At 37.5% G+C, this 14,677-nt stretch overlaps 1 protein-coding gene across 1 annotated transcript; it reads right to left on the bottom strand.

Annotated features, from left to right (window-relative positions):
* Positions 1 to 3,204: 3,204 nt before the first annotated feature.
* LOC127860851 (uncharacterized) lies at positions 3,205 to 12,729 on the bottom strand. Its single transcript, XM_052399146.1, has 4 exons — positions 12,674 to 12,729; positions 10,791 to 10,833; positions 4,417 to 4,483; positions 3,205 to 3,738 (listed from the first exon to the last, which is right to left on the bottom strand). Exons 1-4 carry the CDS (start codon positions 12,727 to 12,729, stop codon positions 3,221 to 3,223), a joined length of 684 nt encoding a protein of 227 aa, XP_052255106.1. The 3' UTR covers positions 3,205 to 3,220.
* Positions 12,730 to 14,677: the final 1,948 nt, after the last annotated feature.

Genomic DNA, 14,677 nt, shown 5'->3' with positions numbered 1-14,677 from the left:
AGATTTACAGTCATGTAAACATGTAGGCATGTTTTTTTGCCAATTCTGGCCTTTCAAATAAAGTGTTTCTAGATATGTACAAGCTTCTTTCCTTACTATATTACTATATTAAACAATATAAACAATTTTCATACCTCAACCTGTAACGCCCTTTGTTTCACTTCCACCACAAAGCCATCCATTTTTTTCATAGTAGTCTGAAACTGAAATTACAACAAATTACACAATTGTCTTAAGGACATTGATGCCCCTATATTCCACATCTGTCTAAGACACCTTTCATTAAAAAAGACTTAAAAGCCAGAAATTAAAAAATCAAATGCTGGTTAATTTGTCTGTTAAGTATCGTGGCTTACACAAAAGAACTTTCGTTATATTTAAATTTTTATTTTTGCTTAAAAGGGCCATTTCTCCTCATACAAAGTTCCATCATTCTTGCAGCAATACTTTTTGAGTGGCGCATGACACATAAATTTAACAAAGAGACAGCCAGACAAGGGAAAATTCATATTAAACATCTCTGACAGAGTGGTCAATGTAATAACAAACTCTAATAATGCCTTTAGCTCACCTGAGCAGAAAGTCTAAATGGTGAGCTTAGGTAATTGTATCTCGTTTGTTTGTCAAATCTTCCAAATTATGTTTGTTTTTAAATGGACCATGCTCTGTGAACAGGGGGTTCAATGCATGTGCGTACAGTTTCATCCCAGATTAGCCTGTGCAGGTCGGCATTTCAACCTAAACTGGATTTTTGCTTAGAATAGACTTTCTTTAAATAAAAATATATTATGAAAGCGGAATATTAAATTCAATTTTCTCCACATTTTGAACAAATTAATGTAACCATGGATGACAGAAGTCTCACAGCTTAAAACGATGATGCAAACTTAACAGGCATAATGAGTTACAATGAAGGTTGTCCCCCCCCCCCACATTATGAAGTCTTGAGGGCCAAAGTTGTTCTCTTGTATTGGTTCTTACTTCATCAATATTAGGTCATTCATACCTGAAGGAAATAGTGAAAGACTAGAACAAAAATTTACAAGTCATGCACAGCTAATTATTGATACAATTTATCATTTTATGAAATTATTTAAGTGGAATCTACTTATTATTATAATTAAGCCCACAATAAACATACCAGTCCTTGAATCCTTTCAAAATTCTCCTTCTATCTCTGAGCCTCTTTGGCCTTGGTTTGGGCACTGGTCCTCGCTTCCTCAACGTCTCTCACCAATCGGGCAACTTGACCAGTGCCCTGTGCCTCCCCAGAGATTGAAGGAGACAGTTGGTTATCTTGGCGTGGGGTGGACCTTGGCCCTGTAAAAAATATTATAATTATTAGGGCTATACAGTGCTTACTCTTCAGAATAATATACATCTATCGAGAAAACTGAATATCCAAGACTCCAACAAACTAATTCCATAACATATTTTCATGTTTGTGATGGCTTGGACCATTCTAAATGAGGTGAACACAATTTTTGTAGGTGTGTTTAAAATACCAAATTGCCTTTATCTGCTTTAAAATATTGCATGTTTTTACTTGTACTATATGTACGATCAACCTTTTTCTCTTAAAAACATCAAACATTCCCTGATGCATATTGACCTGTTTAAGAGCCTTGTTATTGAAAATAAAAAAACAATTTGTAATAAGTTATTTGTACAGAAATGAACGAGGACATAAAACCATTACTACCATGAATTTACCGTTAAGCTTAATACGCACAAATTAGTGATTTGGCCACATTTATTCACTCATTTGCTTATTTGAGGAACAACACAAACTCTTATGAATGCATGCTTTAGGAAGATAGAAAATTAAAATTGTAGTGTGTAAATAACAGAGTGTAGTAAGTTCATACACAAAAATTGTTAGATAAACAATAACTCCTATTCACCAATATTACAAGCCACATAAATTTATGCATACCAACATTCTCTTTACCATAGACTTGGATGCTGTAAAAGATAGGTTTGAATGAAAGTTTGAGAAGCGCATCCCTCATTATTAACAGATTTCTTGATGAGCTTGAAAACCCCATGAAACTACCTATATAAAATACATTTTAAAAATGTGTCTGAGCTTCATGAAAGAACATTCAATTTTTGTTTGGTACCTCTGAGGCTATTCTGGCTGGAGGTGCTGGAGGGGCAGGAGGGGCCCTGTGCTTGGTTAGCTGGCGTTGCTGTGGATGGCGTGTCAGCGGCCTGAGTGGGCCTGGTTGCAGCCTGAGTGGATGTGCCTGGTGTGCCTTGCCTGGCTGGCGTGGTGGAAGCCATTGTGGGCGTGCTTGGCGTGGTGGCAGCCATAGTTGGCATGCCTGGCCTGGCTGACTTGGTGGCAGCCATAGTGGGCGTGCCTGGCCTGGCTGGCATGGTGGCAGCCATAGTGAGCGTGCCTGGCCTGACTGGTGTGGTGGCAGCCATAGTGGGCATGCCAGGCCGGGCTGACGTGGCAGGTAGTCGGCGTGCCTGGCCTGGCTGGCGTGGTGGCAGCCATAGTGGGCATGCCTGGCCTGGCTGGCGTGGTGGAAGCCATAGTGGGCGTGCCTGACTAGGCGGAGGGCGTGCCCTTAAGGTGCGCGCCTTCGGCCATATGGCGCACGGGGGGCACCGGCACAGACTGACACCTCACACATCGTTTACACATTATTAATTACACAAGCGGATTGGGTGTGTGCTTACGCACCTCACCCACTTAGAGATTGTCCTCTCATGGGACTTTCCGTGCAACACCAGACAAGGTGAGGTATAAAGGTGTTACGGTTAAGATGGTGGAAGCTCGAAGAGCTTCTACCATCGTCTACGCGTAATGCTATGTTGTTGTTGTGTGTAACAGCAATGTTCTACCCCTTGCTGCCTTATAAGTGATTAGCGTGTCTGCTCTAGCAGATTGATTTGACAAGATTTAAATTGTTGCAACAAATAACTTTATTTTTGAACAAGTAACATATACAATAATGCTATCTTGCATTAATATAGGCGACAGTCCATCATTCAGGCAGTTAGCAACAACAGTTCAGCAAAGGTAAGTATATTATTTACAGTACAGTCATTTCTGTGAATACTCAGAGCACAACACTACATTCAGTGCTTCTTGTTGTTAGAGAAGTACTGGTTTATCCTTCTCTTCTTAACCGTCTTTGGCGGAGTATGGTCAGAGTCTGAGTTGATTACTATGCTTTCGTTTTTCACGTTAGAGATGTTAGAGATTTTACTCGCTACGCAGAGTCCGTCTGAGGTATCGATTGCGGGCAGTAAGCTTGGCCCTGGCTCGTTCCTGCTTGGCCTTCTCGTACTCGTATTGTCTCCGATGCGAGTCACAGAAATTGTTCCCATGAGGAAATCCGCATCCGGGTCTGGTTGGGGAGTGTGCTGGGTCGGAGGGCTCGGGAGACTGGTCGCCAGTATCCATATCCGACATACTGCGAATGTCTTCCATGGTCAAAAGAGGCATTGTATTGCTGCTGTCTTTGTCTGAATCGTATTGGCGTTGCCCGCACTGGTAGTTGTCCGAGTCCTCGTCGCACGACCTCTCGATAATTGTGTCTGCTAATTTGAACGCGTCGTTGAGCAGTGCGTCTAAAGACGGTTCGAGGTCCGTTTCCCGTATGTCGTCGATCGTCATGTTCATCTCCTTCTCGAAGGTCCTTATTTTCGCGAATATCCCCTGCCAGTACTCGGGGGTTGGGAACTTGGTCACGTCCTGGAGCCATTTGAGCTCCTTGAGGCCTGAAAACATGAACATACGATTTCGCAATGGATTAGCCTCATTCGGGAAGTGGTCCCAAATGACGCTGTTGGAACTGAGCAGGATGGGAGTCCTGGGGAGAAGCACTGGCGACTTGTTCTTCACGTTTACCTGCGAGGGCTCTCCCCCCAGGATCTCTTTCGCCTTGTTGGCCATGTCGACCGTGGTGATGGTCATTTCAACGAATTTATTGACCAGAGTCATCCATGGCAAAAAAAAAATGAAACAGTTGCACAATAATTGCAAAAAGGCAATAAATGATTTTATTTCTTGTCAAAGATGATTCACTTGCTATAAATTTCCAATGAGAATAACTCATTTATGTTTCTGTTAAAAATTGAACCCTCCGGCTAAGAACTTGTTATAAAAATAAAAATGAAAGCTCAAGAACTATTTGTAGCGGAGTGTGACTTCTATATTTCTTTTATGATGAATGGCTGGTTTTATGTGTTGGTGGGAAGGAGGGGGATCTGTTGTAATTGCATTAACAATATAAAATATGAACAGGAGTAGAAGAAACCCAATTATGTTTCCAATTATTAAAACAATGGAGAACCTGTTGTCACAGGCAGTGACATGCCCAATGGCCGTTCCCGGATTTTCTCGGGCACGGCAGGCTTGTGAAATGTCTGGTTCAATAGTCTGGGCTCAAAACATACCCAATCCTGCGCAGTGATCTTCGTGGTGATGGTGGGGACATTCCTTCCGAGAGATCCATATCCTCTTCTGTAAAATAATACAATGAATTTTTCTTGCATTTCCTATATATCACATTTTGCAAGACAGTTACAATTTTAAAGATAAATATGTCCTCTATCAATAAATGCAGTCAAGAATATAAGGTTTCTCACCTTCTAAAAAAGTAAATTTCTCCCAAAGGCAAGCAACCTCGCAAACCAGAGTTTCCAAGTGAAATTTCCACAAAATCCCTATACACGTGAAAACACCCCCATAGGATGCATGAAATTATCACAAAAAGCAGGGGTGTGATTGCTAACTTTTGAACCCAAAGAGAAAGTTTTCTTTAAAAATAGGCACTACTTTCGAATAGACCACTGAGGGATACCAAAATGATTGGCGCGGATAAAGAGGTCCATTACAGATAAAGAGTATCCTTTACATAACATAAATAGGGCATTATTTACTTCAGTGAGAGGTAAACTCGGAACAAAACTGCATTCATAATGCCCTGGTTTTTGGATATGTCAAATTTAATTGGTTTATTATAGGTAGAATTTTACTTATGCTTAAAACAAGTTGATCATAAAAACAGCTCTGGAACTTATTTCATAAATCTAGTTGGGGAGGATTCCGGAGATTGTCCATGTATCATCACAATTGCATTTAAAAACACACACTTTTGATTAGTTGCCGATTTGGATTATTATGCCTCCCCTTTGAAGAACTCAAGAACGCTTAGGCCTATGATCATGAAACTTCATGGGTAAATTGATCATGACTGGCAGATGACCCCTATTGATTTTCAGGTCAATAGGTCAAAGGTCAAGGTCTTATTGACTCAAAATAGTAAAATGGTTTCCGGATAAAAACTCAAGAATGCTTACACCTAGGATCATGAAACTTCATAGGTAACTTGATCATGACTGGCAGTTGACCCCTATTGATTTTCATGTCACAAGGTCAAAGGTCAAGGTCGCAGTGACTCGAAACAGTAAAATGGTTTCCGGATGATAACTCAAGAATGCTTATGCCTAGGATAATGAAACTTCATAGGTACACTGATAATGACTGGCAGATGATCCCTATTGATTTTCAGGTCACTAGGTCAAAGGTCAAGGTCACAGTGACTCTTAAGTAGTAAAATGGTTTCTGGATTATAACTCAAGAATGCTTACGCCTAGGATAAAGAAACTTCATAGGTACTTTGATCATGACTGACAGATGACTCCTGTTAATTTTCAGGTCACTTGGTCAAGATCACAGTGATAGAAAACGTAATCACACAATGGCTGCCACTACAACTGACAGCTTATATTGGGGGCATGCATGTTTTACAAACAGCCCTTGTTCTTACATGGATTCTGACTTGTCTTATTATGGTCTTGATGAAGTAAAATTTGAAAAAATGCAAAAATGTGTTTATTGAATTACTACCAGTTAAAACTCGTGGGTTAGTTTGACGAACTCTGGAAGCGGTTTAGCATTCCAGTGGACAGTTTGCTTGAGATGGTTATTGATACTTTTACAGTCTTTTGTTCGTCCATTCTTTTCTAATGACTTTCTCACAAACTGGATCGCATACCTTCTTCTTTTAAGTTCTCCTCAGTCTGGTTGTGAAATACATGTAGTCCCTGAAATTCATCGATATAGCACTTAATTCGATTTGATTGTTGAACATTTGTCGTTGTAACTTATGGTGTCATCAGCGGAGATCAGACCATCCTGTCCAAAGATGTAGGTAATTATTTTGTCTACTTCCTGTTTTGTCACTGCGTCGTTTTGAAGCATATGTATGAATTATCCTTTAATTATTTTATTAAAATTACATGAAAAAAGTGCATACATTTAGGCATGACACTTTAAATAGACTTCACCATCGCTTTGTTGTCATTTGAATGCCAAACAATGCTATTTTCACATAATGGAAGAAGTGACTAAATATGCTTAAGTCACTACTATTGTGCAAGAACATTGGTCCGAGAAATACGTGATTCTGATCAGTTCTGATTCTTTGTGCCGACAATTGCTTGAAGCTTTTTACAGTGACGTGCATTTTTGCATAAATTGAATGTTTTATCTACCCCAAGCACTGTCTGTCCTGAATAACTTATTGTTTTTATATCACTTATTTGTTCATCAGTGTACAGTATGATGCTGTTGATTTCCCGTTTGTCCAATGACTGTTCGGATGAATGGGTCATATTGTGCTAAATCTAAATATATATGTGGGGCGAGTCGTTATAAAACATGGGGCGAGTTTTTCTGGGGGCGAGTCGTTACATTACCAAAAAAATTAAGACAAAGATTAGTGTAAAAACTAAGAAACAACTTAACTAAAGAGGTCCCCTGAAATAAAACATGTATTTAATTTAATAAATTTAAATAAATTTAATAAAACAAATATCAGCCAAGGACCAATTATGTGGTGGAAACCAGAAAGTTTAAATGTTCATCAATTTGCTTAAATTGCAAAATAACATTACCAACTCATAAAGTTTAGTTCAGAAGTCCATTTTAACCTCATGGAATTGAAGTTAGAAATGCATAAATTCTTCAGTTAAAATTCTGCTTAAATCGGAATACAATCACTGACCTCTCGCAATGTTTTACAGTTAAAACAGATTTAAATATCAACCAATCAGAAGAAGGCATTACGGTGTAACAAGTACGCGTTATTTGTCTATTAATGTCATCTTAGTAATTCATAAGCGAGTGAATTGGGAAGGAATATGCACATGTTTACTATCGTTTTTTAGCTCACCTGAGCGATAGCTCGGGGTGAGCTATTGTGATCACTCAGCGTCCGGCGTCCGGCCGTCCGTCCGTCTGTAAACAATTTGTAAACATCTTCTTCTACTAAACCATTGAGCCAATTTCAACTAAATTTCATGTGGAGCATCCCTAGGTCATGGGACAAAAGAATTGTTAAAAAAAATTTGATCACATAACCAAGATGGCCGCCATGACCATATATGGTAAAAACCTTAAAAAATCTTCTTGTCAGAAACCGCTCATCAGATTTTCAAAACATTTCACAGGGATGACCTTTGAAGGCTCCCCTGAAAAAGTTGTTCAAAGAAATTTGATTCGTCAAAAAACATGGCCGCAGGAGCTCGTTGAACTTTGCATGTTTATTCGTTGTTGCCTATTTTGTGAAAACTTTCAAAAATCTTCCACATTTTTTGTCCGATCCTTTCCAAATTTGCACAGTGTCTTTATATCAATGAGGACACGAACCCTACAAAAAATGAGCATTATTGGTCCATGAAGTACAGAATTACCTCCCCTTGCATTGAGAAAATGGTGTTTATGCAATAAAGTCCAAATTTTTCATCCAATTCTTTCCAAACTTGTTTATATATCAGATTAAAGTGAATAAAATTTTCTTTATTATGGTTTTTCTTTCATGAAAATCCATAAAGGATAAGTGTTATTAAACGTTGCTTAATTAATGAACAATGCGAATTATCGGTATTGATTTTTTTCCTGACATGCCGTCCCAGATATTAACCGCTTTTAGCTGTAGACTGTGCATCAATACATCGCCGTGTTATTGACCTGAAAAATTCATACGCAGTCGGCATTAACACCGGTCATCGAGACAAATTACTGATGTGAAAACAAATCGTACATCGTAGAGGATTAAATAAACAATTACATCTGATTTAAGATTAAAGATTGCTGCCGATTTAAATCAATTTGAGTACTTTTTGCGTATATTTGATGCCGAATGGGAAGCTGTGTTTAGACTTAAGTTGAGAAAAATGGCAACGAGATACTTGCCTGTTGGTAGCTAAAGAAACTTCAGCGTACAGTTTATAATGGGTGGCCATTCCCCGCTGTAGTCTACCGGCGGGTAGTGAACTGGTTGAGAAAAGTGGAAGCTTGTGGAAAAGCGGTTTGAGAAGTTTGTTAGAAAACCCTGAATTATCAGTCTTGTGGGAAGAAGGCATTGCGTCTCCACGCAGAGGACCCTTATCACATAAAGAATATAAGAACCATCAAGACCAACCAGGTAGGGTTTTTATTTTTTTAAACTAACACCCCGAATTTGGTCGTATTTTCTGTTGCTAAAGTTTACTGTTTAGGTTGTTTTGCATCAAAAATCGGCAAGATAGATCTAGCAAATTTGCCAATTTTTTTTTATTAATAACGTATGATTCATTGATTGTGAGCTTTTAAAACATTTTGACCTTTGAATAAAGCATAAATCAGGAAAAGAATTTTAACAGTAATTGAAAATACGATCAAATACGCCATTTTTGCTGACTGGGACAGGTCTTTTTTAGTTTAATAAAATGTTTTATTGTCCCCAACATATGAGCCCAGCAGCAAGAAATGTTTTTTTTTTTACTTTTTGTAAAACAAATATGGGCAACCTACCGTAATCCAAATTCGCCGACACCTTAATTCGACGATGTTCTATTTTTATCGATTAAATGGATGATTATTGTCTTGGAATCATTTCAAAGTAATACAGCCAAGTTTAAAATTATTATTTTGTGCTATTAAACATTCATTATTTCTTAAATTATTTGCTAAGTATTGCTTCATGTAACCATTACATCGTCAAATTTGGGTCACACCAGGATACAATTAATTAGCATTCAAACAACGATTGGGATAAAAACTAGGGGAACCCATGCTGAAATTTTCAATTTTAACTGTTTAGCAGAAGCCACCATACCCAATTTTCTTAGGTGTATGTGGAGGCTTCTGGCAGCATGATTCTGTGAATATAAATGGTGACATTTGATTCTGCATTAATTGAACATGTATTATTGACTTTTTTAAAGTATGTGTGAAAAATATAATTTGTAACCACTGTTACAGGTTTTATCTGGTTCTTCAAAAGCAACACCTGCAGTCGAGTCCATGCCAGACAGAGGGTGCATGTGAATGAATTGCCTTTTGACTAACTTTGTGTTCTTTATCAAATACATGAAGATTTTTAAATATATGTGTATGTTGTTTTTTTAAGAAAATAGAATCACCAGAACAGGTACAGGCACCCTTTAAATGTGTCGAATCCAGGAGCTTCTGGGGGCCTCTGGCCCCCTTGTCCCCTGGACCCACCGAGGGCCCTGCGGCCCCCTGGCCCCCAGCTTTAAGTTTAGGATTTTCAAAATATCCAACTTTGACCCCTGCAAATGCTTTCTTAAAACTTTGGCTACAGTTTCTAAAATTTGGCTACACAAAATTCCATTTGGATAAAATGTTGGCCACAGAAATTTTTGGGCAAGAGGAGCCCTGTTTGGATTGTATTTGGGTCATCTGGGGTCAGCAACTAGGCACTAGGTCAAATAATAGAAAAACCTTGTGTAGACTATAGAGGTCACAGTTTTCATCAGATTTTATTGAAATATAGTCAGAATGTTTGTCTTGTTAAAATCTGGATTGGGATTGACTTTGGGTCATCTAGGGTCAAAAACTAGGTCAGATTAAAAAAACAAACTTTTGTAGACAGTAGATGTCACAGTTTTCATTAAATCTTTATGAAATTTGGCCAGAATATTAATCTTGATGAAATCTGGGTTGGGATTGTATTAGGGTCATCTGGGGTCAAAAACTAGGTCAAATCATAGAAAAACTTTGTGAAGACAATAGAGGTCATAGTTTTCATATGATCTTAATGAAATATGGTCAGAATGTTTATCTTGATAATATCTGATTTTGGATCGTATATGGGTCATCTGGGGTCAAAAATTAGGTCACCGGGCAAATTCTAGTAAAACCTTGTGTAGATGAAAGAGGTCACAGTTTTCATCACGTCTTAATGAAATTTTGTCAGAATGTATTAATTAATGAAATTTGGCTTGGGATTGTATATGGGTCTAATAAAATTTAAGTTCATGAAGCAAGGTTAGTCAGGTGAGCGATTCAGGGCCATCATGGCCCTCTTGTTTTACTTGGAACATGTGACAAATAGTTTAAAATTGTTTGTTATTCCATAAAACTATATCCATTCCAAAGGTTTAGATTGTTCTCCACTCGACATGGTTTATATCGAGGCTGCATTCACTCCTACCAAATGTGTATGGTGTAGGTTTTCTTCCAGCGTCTGGGACTTCACACCAAATGCTTGTTTGTTCATCAGTGTACAGTATGATGCACGTTGATTTCCCGTTTGTGTGAATGACTGTTCAGATGAATGGGTCATATTGTGCTACTAATGTTTAGAAGTGACGTATTTAGTCAGCATAATTGTCTCTGTGTCCATCAACAGATGTTCTTTTTGCTTCTGTCGATATATTATGTCTTGGATCTGCTGTACTCTTCGCGGCTGCAATAATTCATCTTAAATGTTACTGAGTTTGTTAAAAATTTGATGTGGCTCATGTTTTCCGATCACTGACTTGATGTCGCCTTGCACTTGGTCTGATATGCGGATGTATCTGTCACCGATATGTACAACCAATAATTGGCTTGGTTGTGGCTGTGGGCTTAGAGGGGTGTATTTGGTTTGACCTTTGTTTCTTTTTTTGATGGAATACAGTCCATTTTTCAGATATTTTTTTACACTTTCAGGTCATTTTGCAAAAAGTAGGATTTTGATGAAGCACCACTACTTGCATCCCACACACCACAGTCGTCTGCAAAGTTACTCCTTTTTTTTAAAGTCTTTTTTCAACGTTTTGAGAATTGTCCACTAGAAAGTAAACGTTTTCCTTTATCCTGCTTTGTATGCGGTCCTTTCCAGCGACATCCTTGGTAAGCAATTAAATAGCAGAATTAATTTCCATAAATTCAGCATTCAATGCACCCGACGTTTAAGATACCGACTGTTGACTTGGAACACTTTTGCTACAGACATTTGCATTCACTGCCATGTTACTGTCCATTGATTTGTTTTGATCTTCATCGCAATCCGTCGAAGCACTAAGTTCTGACGATGTTGGCATGTCACTGCATGACTTTAATGCAGCTTAGCGTTAGTTAATTTGTCTAGTACACACTCTTTAACGTTATCGGTCGCCAAGTCACTTACATTGAACGGAATGCCCATTGGATCACAATCAGCAAGTCCTGATATAATGCAACAATGCGCTACGGACACAAGCGGTACGAAATGGTAACACTTTAAGTCAGTTGGGCATTGTGGTGCGCGCATTGATTGACCACTTTAGGATATAACCTTTAATCCACGTTCATTCTTCGTACGGTACGAGTGAATGCTGCTGACATCTCCCTTATCTGTATAAGTAAAACAAATCAAATTTTTTAAAGTGCAATCTAATAAACAATCAATTACAAATAAGAGGTTTTATACGCTTATGTATAAGTGCTCTTTTAGTTAATCTAATAACAGCTTGTACATGACTCAGGAAGATAACACTTAATTATGCCTCTATGTTCACATCATCATTTATAAATGCCTCTTTCAAAGACCACATTAAGCAACAATTGTACATAAAATATACGTATATACTCTTTAAATCAGAATCCTTTCAACTATACTGGGCATTGCAAATGTCACACCAAAATCTTTTCATGACCACACCAGGTCCACTGCACTTTTCATGAACCAAATGCCCACAAACATCGCAGTTGAGTCACTTAAGTTTTCGTCTGGAGTCAATACATTCCAGGGCATTACATAAATATGTGTAATGAGGACAATAGATGTCTCCTTACATAGTTGCAGAAAAAATCTACATGTGACTGTAGCAGTGTCAGGGCTGTTTAATTTTTCACAAGACATTCAGCTGTCTGCAAAATAAATATTAGAGATTAAAGATTTTTCTGTCAGCATGTTCTTAAAGAGAATCATTGGTTGTCTTTGATAAATATCCTGTACAATTTATAATCCAGTTATTCAAAATAATTATTGTTAATCAAATTCATAAGTGCCAATTTATTTCACATAACATTTAAATTAATTGAATAATTACTTCTAAATATTGATTGTACATAAGTCTGCATGTTAACTTTAAATTTTCAAACAGATACCTCTCTAACTGTGTGAACTTCCCATGCAAGGAAGAGGTTTCTCAATTTGTATTTATTTATATTGTTTCATTTATTTGATAAATTGTTTCATGTGTTTGATTGGATTTCTCCTGTTTTCAACAGTATCAAGTTGTATTACAACAATTATTTTCTGACTCACTTTTAGTAAGAAAATTTTAAGTTGATTTTGAAGTTGAAAAGGATTTTATGGCTTATCCCCATGAAAGTAATGTCCAATCCTGTTTCTGAATTTTTTAATTTTTTTTCAACATCTTTTTCTCTTACCTGAAAAGGTCGTAGAAACCCTGGTCTTCTCCACCCAGCGAGTCATACACATTCATTTGGTTTTTGGCCTGGCCACCAGCAAAACCCAATTGTTGTTATGGCACCTGGGCACCAAAATCAGGTCATACATTGTGAAGTCCACCTATCGTTAAAATAGTTCTGTATTAATTGTGATGTAGTGCATTTGGCAAACAATATTACCGTTCAAATGAATGAATTACCCATAATTCATTTAAATTGTAAAATACCTATACATTGATGCTGCACATGTGCTGTATACATTCATAACTCAGTTAAGTTTATTGACATGCTACATGTCTTGCTAACTGGAGTTTCAGAAAGCATAATGATAATATATATTCATAATGACACATGTGGTAAAAATAAATGGCTATTTAACCGACACAAGGAAATGAGAAAAACTGCCTTAAAAGCATCTGCTGTTATTTTAAGGAACATGGAAGATTGTCAGTCATTGTAGACTTTTATTGAATTATTTCTTAAATACCTTTCTCACCACTTATGGATTATTACCCTCCCCCCCTCCCTTCACACAAATAAATAAATAAAAGCTAACATCAATGTCGGTCAACATTATTCTCGTCAAAAGCTCCCCATCAACTGCCTATGATTTTTATATACACTAACTTCCTTTTTTAGCTCGACTATTATATATGAAAAATATATAGTGGAGCTATCCTACTCACCCTGGCATCGGCGTTGCCGTTCCCGTGTCTGTTTGCGTGCAAATGTTAAAGTTTGCGTACTACCCCAAATATTTTCAATGTCCCTTGACATATTGCTTTCATATTTTGCATACTTGTTAACCATCATGACCCCAACCTATAAACAAGAGCAGACAACTCTATCAAGCATTTTGTCATAATTATGGCCCCTTTTATACTTAGAATATACATATTATTGTTAAATCTATATTAAAGTTTGCGTACTACCCCAAATATTTCCTATATCCTTCAACATATTGCTTTTATATGTTGCATACTTATTTACCAACATGACCCCAACCTATAAACTAGAAATGGCGGGGCAGAGGCCGACGCGTATCCCCACGCCGCATGTTTGACACAGGGGTGCCCCAGGGCTGGTAATGGGGCCATGCATAGTTGAGATTGACGGTATTGTCATTAGAGATGTTGTTCAGTATAAATTTGAAGTAATTCAATGTACAAAGGAAGAAGTTAATGTAAAATAAACTAAAAAATGAGTGAAATCTATACCCTAATTTCTCCTCCTCATCCTGCTCTCCTAACAAATCTAATAATGAATCAACTTCACTGTAGTCAATTATGTACATGTCATCCTAATTGGAATGACTTATGAGATGACTGAACATGCTCTCTTATAGCCAATCTTCTTGCTTCTGTTTTCGAAAAGTTATGTTTTGAGGTTAAATGGTTGACTAAATAGTAGCGTCTCAGAAATTTTCTATCGCAATCTTGTACACATCAATGAATATGTTGAATTTCATGTCTGTCTTTGATGTGCCTGTTCAAAGTCCATCTTGCTTTAAATTGTTTCTCACATTTTTCCAACACACTTTGACAGATTTTCAGTAATGAGTCTAAAATTGTAATTGCACAAATTGAAAGTTTCAGCCCTTTTATAGATTCTTGAAGCTATATTCCATGAGTTTCTCATGCTTTTTATGTTTGACTGCATTCTATCTCTTCTCTCATATACAGGTGTCCCTTTGCGCCAATATTTTATAATCCCTTGTATAAACATTAGATTGAGCTAAACCATTTCACAGATGAGTTAACACAAACAATTGAATACTAAATACATCTCTGTGCCACTACTTTGTAACTCTATGCGCTACTTTGAATTTTTTTAAATATCATTTGGCAGGTTATTTACTTACCTCCCTTTAAAGATTATTACTTCCCTTGCAGTGTCCGACAAATCCATTGCCCGGAGCCCGGGGGCTACCGAAATTTTTCATCGGGCTACTGAAATTTTCCAGCTGACGCCCGCCGGGCTACT

Source organism: Dreissena polymorpha, chromosome 15, assembly GCF_020536995.1.
Source record: "Dreissena polymorpha isolate Duluth1 chromosome 15, UMN_Dpol_1.0, whole genome shotgun sequence".
Taxonomy (NCBI): Eukaryota; Metazoa; Mollusca; class Bivalvia; order Myida; family Dreissenidae; genus Dreissena; species Dreissena polymorpha.
The sequence above is the reverse complement of the archived record's forward strand: the minus strand, read 5'-3'. Positions and strand labels throughout refer to the sequence as shown.